Raw genomic sequence first — 9109 nt, 5'->3', positions numbered from 1 at the left:
CATGGCGCATGATGTTAAATATTTAGGTGTTTCCATTATCTCCCCTTCTGAAAGAGAACTAAGGAGTTCTCCCTGGTGCTCTCTGATCTCGGTTGCTTTCTTCCAGGCTTTTCATTACCCAAAATAGGTAACATCATCAGTGCCGCTATTCCTGATGTTGTTACCTAATTGGGTAATGAAACACCTGCAAGAAAGCAACCAAACTCAGAGACAACCAAGGACCCCACAGTTCAACCCTGAGCTACAAATATTCTCTTTTGTTGGGAAGAGAAAATATTTGATAATCCTCATCACATCTGTGTCTGTTGGGAAATCTTTCAACGGTTGCACATCCATCTGGGATGAAATATGAAATGACATATCAAATTATGAAGTCTTTAAAATATTTCATAGCTCTTGTGAAGCCTTTGTCCATTTGACAATGTCTAGCTACCTCCGTGGTCAAACCCAACCCTGATGCAGCCCTCAGTGATATCGAGTTTACATCCCTACAATAGGATGCTTGAAAGTTGAGCTTTTGCAACTAAATTCATAAATTCCTGTTTTCCTTGTCATGGTTATTATTAAATATTGTTCATGTCTTTGAGAAGACCCAGAATTTTTACAGTGGATCAGTGGGAGAGGTCGAAAGGTGCTTTTTCCAAAAAGCAACTGGACATTGTTTTTCCTTGATGACATTTTGATTCTCACCCAAAAGTCCAATTGCCTTTCAAAAAAGCACCTTTGGGACAACCTTGACCTGTATGATTGAGTAAGCCGTTTAACTATGCACCAAACTGAAGATGCTCCTTGGGTGAGAAGCAAAACATTTTCAAGGAAAAGCAAAGTCTGGTTCTCTTTCCATCAGAAAAAAAGAAAATATGGGATTCAGGAAGAAAGAGGCAAATATAAAGGTTTCTTTTCTCCCTATCTCCCTCCCCCCGGTCAATTATGGCTGAAGGTCTTTAGAACTGAGAAAACCACTGTGCACTATGTTCTGAAAATTAAACAGGGGGTTGGACTAGAACACCTCCAAGGTCCCTTCAAACTCTGTTATTCTGTTATTTACTTAAGCCAAAGAAAATACACATTTTTAGCACTTGTTGGAAACCACTCCCCTCCCAGAAGAATGAAAAATTTTGAGAAAAATTTAGAAAGGCAGAATATTATATTTGCCTGAAGGAGAAATATAAATCTTAAGAAAGGCAGAAACTCAGAGCTTCAGGTCCCTGCCACCAGGAGATATGTGGTGCCCATTGAGAAGGTCTGGCCCAGCCTATCCACAAGGCAAAAGACCTTCTGCTCCAGGGTGATGGGATCAGAGCTAGGTTCCTCTGTGGGTTCACACAGATTCAGATGATACTCTAGCTATGATTCTGCCCAGTTCAGCAAATCTGCAAATCCCACCCCTGGGTGGCCCCTCCCACCCTGCCCCCCCTTCCCAGGAGTCCCCATGCAGCTCATTTTGGATGCCAGGTAAGTACAGGGCCCACATGTTGGCTCGGGGGGGGGGGGGGAATGGTTCTCCCAGAAGTTCTGGAAGGCCAGAAATGGGCCCATTTCCAATCTCCAGTGGGCCTCTGGTGTCCAGGAGAGGCCATTTTCACACCCATGAAATCTCAGGAAAGGCTCCGGAGTTTGGGGAGGGCCTACCGGAAGTACAAAAATGGGCCGGAGTTTGGGGGAGGCCGCTTCACCCTCCTGGAGGCTCAGGGAAAGCCTCCGGAGCCTGGGGAGAGAGAAATCCCCCCCTGCCATGGTGCAGGAGCCCGAGTAGGCCACGCCCACCATGGCCACGCCTGCTGAGCAACTGTCCAGAGAACCGGTTGCTAACATTTTTCAATCCAACCCCTGGTGGAATTATTCTCCAATGTTGAAACATGTCCAGGCCTTCCGATTTCTCTCTGTAGGATTTCATTACTAGCCTCCTCATGGTTCTTCTTTGAATCTATTCCATTTTGTTGGCTAGAACTTTATAAAGTTTGCTGCTGAAAACCAGATCATGTGCTCTTGGAAAACAAGCTCTAACCAAAAACTGCGGCTGGAACTGAACGGTGGTTTCAAATCTTACGTATTATCAGAAAGGAAGCATTTTTCAGCCCTCCTGCACAATTGAAACCATCTTTGTGGCTTCTCTCTACAGAAACCACCTGATGAATAAGTATCAGAAATCTGTTTGCAGAACTAGAGACATAAGATCAACGTGTTATGAGATCAGTTTCCAAAGGTTGGAAGATTTAAGGGGGGAAAAATGACTTTAATAATAAATAAATCCATTCATTCATTTCACAGGATAAGTAATGAAACTTGATGTGACAATGAGTGGCGTATCTTCATAGTATTACCAAAGTGATATAAATCTTTTCCTCTCCTTCATTTTTTTTTGAATGTCGATAGCCAAATGTCCCTAAATTGCTAAAGGGAAACAACAATAATCCCTAGAACTCAAAATGCTCCAAATAACAATATAACTTAATCTTATATACCGCTTCACAGTGCTTTACAGCCCTCTCTAAGTGGTCTACACAGTCAGCCTATTGCCGCCAACTATTTGGGTCTTCATTTTACCCACCCCTGAAGGATGGAAAGCTGAGTCAACCTAGAGCCTGGTGAGATTCGAACTCAAAAAATTGCAGGCAGCCGGCAGGCAGCAGATATAGCCTGCAGCACTGCACTCTAACCACTGCTCCACCATGGCTCTTGCATCAAATAGTATCTCTGGAATTCACAGAAATGATTGTGAGTCCAAACAAGTAAACCAGAATGGTTTTAATGGAACCAACTGAAAATATTTAGACCTATAAAATGAGAGATAGATAAAGCCATGATCATATTCAATGCCCAGATGTGAATCTATAGTTGGCCAGTGACCCACCTAGTAGCAGTCTATTAATGTTTCCTTTTACTAGGGTTTCTGGAAAGTTCAACGTTAAGATGAAGATTTATTTTCTGTGCCACTTGTGCCTTTGCTTGGATTGGAAGGCCTTGCTAACAGAGACTCCCTTCCTGGTTAGATTACTTCAATGTACTCTGCATGGCCCTGCCCTTGAAGCTCACCCAGAAGTTACAATTGATCCAGAATGCGATGGCTTGCACAGTGTTGGTTGCTTGTAGATTCAGCTCTTTTAGTCCTCTGTGTCCTGACCTTGGCTTCCTGAGACAGTAAAAAGCACACGCTTAGTCCCCCCAAACCTCTTTTTATGTCAGCAGCTGTGAATTATGTTCATTCACAGTCCATAATAAGTCAAAAATAGTTTGTAAAGAGTCCGACAGAACTCAGCCAAAGTCTTTCGGGATAAGGCTGACAAGCACCCATCTTTATCTCCTTTGAAACACTGCCAAAGACCTAATTAGCAATTAGCTTTGCAAGGCCACATGGAGCACAGAGTCAACACGGAGCTTGAGACGTTAAACTGATCAGAACAAACAAAGTTGCTTCCTGCAAAGGCTCATGTGCTTTTGCTGGTCCTTTATGTCTTATGGGATGGGCCAATCATCTCCAAGCCTTATTCCTGCATTGCCCCTTTTGTCTTAACTTTTCTTGCCTTCTGGCAGCTCTGCGCATGCGCACACTGGGAACAGGCTTCCCTTGTTTCTCTGCCTGGCTGATATCTGACTGGAGGCTCCGGAGGCAGTACATAACTCCCAGATGGCTTTAGCCCCCTCTGCCTCCAATGCAGAGCCCTTGTCTGAGCATTCCCCCGACTCCAGGACTGACCCATGTTCCTCCTCAACTTCCTCACTGTCTGACTCTGCTGCCAGCACTGCAGGGTGCTGGCAAACCACAACACTCTATTGTACAAGCTATACTGGGTCTTGGTTTTCTTCTAATGCAATTCAAAGTGCTGGCAATCACTTTTATAGACATATATGACACATAGTTAAATAATTTATGGGATTCCCTGTGGATATTTGTCCATCCTAACAGATCACATAAAGTAGACACACTCCAGGTCCCTTCTCATAAATGACGCTGTTGGAAGACATCTCCATCTGGTTCAGTTCCAAGTGGGGAGAAAGACACTGGAAGCATGGAGGCTGATTGGAAAGATGGTTTATTGATGAACAGGACCACATGGGTTTGAAGTCCTGGGCAGCTGACCCCATTGAGTGGAGTTTGAGGGTTATTTACACCCTCTCTTGGGGCTTTCCTTTGAGCTTCCTGTTCCTCGGCAAACTATTGGATGCTGTAGGGGTGACAGCTAACATTGTAGGTTTTCTGAGTCAAGCTTGGGTGAAGCTTGGGCTGATGCAATGAAGAGGTTTGTTGTGCAATTTCTATTGTGGCTGAATGACTTTCCCCTGAAGGACAATCCCATCCTCCTGGAGCTGAAGTTCTTTTGTTTTGTAGATAGGCTGGTCCAGTCTTTCTTAATGGACACCAAATATCTACTGCGGACAGAGAGCTGGAGCTCTGAGTTTCTGTCTCTCTTAAGATTTCCATCTCTCTTTTAGGGCAAATATAATATTCTGCCTTTCTAAATATTTCTCAAAATATTTCATTTTTCTAGCAGGGGTGACTTCCCTCAGGGGATAGGCAGGAACCAAGAAAAGAAGGGAAATTTCCAAAATGCAAAATTATTTGCTCATCCTGGAGTACGTGAAAACATGCAAATGCTCAAGTGATGTGGCCATTGTAAATATGTCACCCTTGCAATGTGAACCCAAGGCAAATACTGATCTGATATTACAGGATGGGCTGGTTTCCTTACGTTTACCTCCTTCTTCTATGTTTGCCTGGTGAGTAACAACTACAGGTATTGTGTAGAGCTACCCCAAACTGATATAAGATGGAACATCACCAATTCCGAAGTCGGATAATCTACATTTCCCTAATAAAAGGAAAAAAAAAACCTTTTCAGTGGTGAGATTCCAAATCTTTTCTTACAGGTGTTATGAGAGAGCACTTTGCGTGGGGGTTTGTGCGTCATGCAGCACTCAAAAACCTCCTTCGGTGTGAGTGATGGTGAGCTGAGCTGCTTTTTACCTCAGTTGAGGTGCGGCAATCTGCTCTGACAAGCGAATCAGCTGAGCTAAAAAAAACGAAGGGAATATAGGACAGGGAATGACGGGGGAGGAAGGGTGAGGCCAGCCAGAGGTGATATTTGCCGGTTCTCCAAACTACTCAAGATTTCTGCTACTGGTTCACCCGAACCGATCCGAACCAGCTGAATACCACCTCTGCACCTCTTTCCCCAATTGTAGATCCAGGAGGAGGAACTGCAAGGCAGAAAAAGTAGGAGATTCCTTAGGCAAATACACATAAAAAACAATCACAAAGCTCTTCAAGCTTGCATCTATGAAGCAACTCATTGTCGTAAGCAAGATATTTGTGTTTTCTGTGACCCAGTTTCATGGAGCATTCATGTATCCATGTGCATTGAACGAGGAGTCCTTGGTGCTCTCTGATCTTCCTTGTTTTCTTGCAGGCATTTCGTTACCCAAACTAGGTAACGTCATCAGTTTTAATCCAAATGGATTACATGGATGACATGCAGGGGTAGTATTCACTTACTTTCCCTACGCACAGTTTGCAAAATGTGACCGCGCACACATCCACACATGCACTCGGCCTTCCGCGCATGCAGTTTGATCATGTGTGTGGCTTACATGCATGTGCACAATTTGAGAACCTGCCTAAATCGGAGAGCATAGAGCCGGGGAGGTTGCGTGGACCCACCCTTGGGCCCACCCATGATTTCCATTACTGGTTTGGGCAAGCCGGTCCGAACTGGCTGAATATCACCTCTGATGACACACCACTGATCTACAATATACTACAGCAGACAGAGGACAAAAGAAGGGAGTTCTACTTAGGACAGGGAGTTGAGAGAATGCAAAGGCATGCAAAGAGTCATGCACTATTAGGATCTCCTCTTCATTTTTGTTACTACTCTCCATAGAGCTGTTTGGAAGTCACTGTTCCGGATTGTGTAGATGAAAGGGTTTAACATGGGTATGAAACTCGTGTGGAAAAGAGACAACATTTTGTTAAGTTGGCTATCACCATGCGTTGAAGGCCTCAAGTACATGAGCATAAGCACCAGGTAAAAAATGGTTACAACAGTAAGATGGGAGGCACAGGTGAAAAAGGCTTTGGAGCGCCCAGTGGCAGAAGGGATCTGAATTATAGTGTATATAATGCACACATAGGAGATCAGGGAAAATCCAAAGGAACCCCACATGATAGCAGCTCCATATAGGAGTCCTACAAATTCAATTATAGTTGTGTCAACACAAGCCAATTTCAGAACTGGACCGACGTCACAAAAGAAATGATCAATGACATTGCTCCCACAATATGGGTATGTCCACACCACGGCCGACTGGGGAAATATGAGTCCAAACCCACCAATCCACGCCAGCAAAGAGAGTTTGAGACAGAGTCCACTGGTCATAATGGTTTGATAATGCAAAGGTTTGCAGATGGCCATGTAGCGGTCAAACGACATGAGAGTGAGGGTGATGAACTCCACAGCTCCCAATGTGAAGATCATGAAACCTTGGGCCATGCAACACACAAAGCAGATGGTCTTTTTGCCAGAGAAGCTGTTGACCAACATCTTTGGTATCTCTGTTGTTGTCAAAGAAATTTCAGCCACGGAGAAGTTGAGGAGGAAGAAATACATGGGAGTATGGAGCTTAAGTTCCATGGAAACCACTATGATGATTAAGGAATGTCCTACAAGTGACAGAAGGTACATCAGAAGCAGGAGTGTATAAAATCCCAGGTTCACTTCATGTAATTCAGAAAATCCCAGAAGAACAAACTCAGTAATAAGTGTAGCATTTGCCATCTTGTTCTTCCCTAAAACAATGACAGTAATTTATAGAAACATGATTCCTTGATGGTCAGAGAAAGAAATAGGAACAAAGAATAGAATAGAATAGAATAGAATAGAATGGAATGGAGTGGAGTGGAGTGGAGTGGAGTAGCGTAGAGTAGAGTAGAAGGGTAGGGTAAGGTAGGGTAGGGTAGGGTAGGGTACGGTAGGGAAGAGAAGAGAAGAGAAGAGAAGAGAAAATATTTATTGGCCAAATGTGCTTGGACACTCAAGGAATTTATCTCCAGTACATAACCTCTCACTGCACATACAAGTAACAAGTGATAAATCATGATCGTAATCTTCATAAAATACATTCCTCATAAATCTTAAGATACAACACTTAGTGATAGGCATAGAATACTAAATAAGCAACCAACATAAATCATACTAGGTTACTAAATAAAGCAAATCATATAAATCATAAGAGACAAACAACTAAGTTATTGTCATAAGAAATTAAGGAAATAGGTAATAGAAAAGATGAGATGAATAATGGCAATACAGCTCTCAGTGTTGTGGGAATTAACTTGGTCTAGCAGAGTGATGGCCTGTGGGAAAACTGTCCTTGTTCCTTGTTGTTGATGATAGTTATAGCATCATCTTGAGCAAAGAAGTTGAAACTGTTTATGTCCAGGATGTGAGGGTTATGTAGCTATTTTCACAGCCCATTTTCTGGCTCAGAGGCAGGTCCTCAATGAAGACTGGCTGGTAGCAATTGTTTTCTTCTTCTTCTTCTTCTTCTTCTTCTTCTTCCTCTTCTTCTTCTTCTTCTTCTTCTTCTTCTTCTTCTTCTTCTTCTTCTTCTTCTTCTTCTTCTTCTTCTTCTTCTTCTTCTTCTTCTTCTTCTTCTTCTTCTTCTTCTTCTTCTTCTTCTTCTTCTTCTTCTTCTTTTCTAACTATCCACTAAAGATTGTGTCTTGTCTTGTTTGGTTGCAATGCCAAACCAGACAGTTATACAGATTCAAATGACAGTAATAGTAATTCCTTTTTAGGACTGAGTGATATAGTCATGACTAAATGCCAAAGGCTGTTACCTTCCCACCAAAGGTGGTTCATATTTTTCCTACTTGTATTTTTACTTGCTTTCGAACTGCTAGGTTGGCAGAAGCTGGGACAAGTAACGGGAGCTCACTCCATTACGTGGCACTAGGGATTCGGACCACCAAACTGCTGACCTTTTTGATAGACAAGCTCAGCATCTTAGCCACTTAGCTACTGCATCTCTCTGAGCCACCGTGTCCCTCTTTAAACATGAAGAATAGCTAAAATCTCGCTGTAGAGAAGAGCACTTTGAGGGAAGGGTAATAGAAAGAAGAAGAGAAGCTTCACCTACATAGTTAAAAAAGACATTGGACTTATATCATACAATCTCCAGTAGGCTTGCTAAAATGGTCTACTCAAATTCTCAAAATAACTGCTGATTGTTGTTGCTTGATGTCCAACAACTGTGTTGTCCATCCCTTCTCCTTCATGAAGCAAATGTAGGTAGCTACCCACAAACTACTGGTCCATGAAGGCTCATTCTCCCCCTTTTAGGCATAGCCCTCCCACCCTATAGGGTGAAAAGTTATCTTCTGAACATGGAGATGACCATCTGAGGATGACATGTTGATAGCTCCAAACCAGTTTGTTGAAAACAGCTACATTCACTTTCCTCAAACTCGAGTCGATTAATGATTTAATTGAGAGGGAGAACCTAATACAATAAAATTGAATTCTTTATTGGCTAAGTGTCATTGGACACACAAGGAATGTATCTTTGGTGCATATACTCTCAGCGTACATAAAGAAAAATAAAATAGAATACATTCATCAACAATCTTAAGATACAACACTTTGTGATAGTCATAAGTTACTAATAAGCAATCAAATTATGCTAGGAAACAAATAAAACAATATAAAATTTAAAAATACAAGCAACATGGTTATAGTCATAAGTGGAAAGAGATAGGTACTAGGATGGAAGAGAGGAATAATAGTAATATAGTCTTAGTAGATAATTTGACAGTGTTGTGGGGTTTAGTTGTTTAGCAGAGTGATGGCATTTGGGGAAAAAACTATCCTTATGTCTAGTCATTCTGGTGTGCAGTGCCCTATAAAGTTGATCTGAGGTGCATCCCTATAAAGGCATGGACAAAGAACTATTTAATTAATAGTTTAATTCGATTAATGCCGTACTTAATCAGATTTATTTTATTAACATTCCAATTCCATACCACAATATAAAACTCTGAACAACTCAAAAGCATCAGAATGCTCCTGCATTAAAAAAATAAACTATTTTCACATAGAATATACATTAT

The 9109-nt window shown here is 42.1% G+C and overlaps 1 protein-coding gene across 1 annotated transcript; it reads right to left on the bottom strand.

Annotated features, from left to right (window-relative positions):
• Nucleotides 1–5843: 5843 nt before the first annotated feature.
• On the bottom strand, nt 5844–6776 carry LOC309401218 (olfactory receptor 6X1-like; the record flags this gene model as incomplete). The annotated part of the gene is made up of 1 exon (XM_081970287.1): nt 5844–6776. The coding sequence occupies one exon, from the start codon at nt 6774–6776 to the stop codon at nt 5844–5846; it is 933 nt and encodes a 310-aa protein (XP_081826413.1).
• Between the last annotated feature and the right edge of the window lie 2333 nt (nt 6777–9109).

The sequence above is a fragment of the Natrix helvetica genome (assembly GCF_964273705.1).
Source record: "Natrix helvetica genome assembly, chromosome: Z".
Taxonomy (NCBI): Eukaryota; Metazoa; Chordata; class Lepidosauria; order Squamata; family Natricidae; genus Natrix; species Natrix helvetica.
Note: the sequence above shows the minus strand (reverse complement) of the source record. Positions and strands in the feature narration are given on the sequence as shown.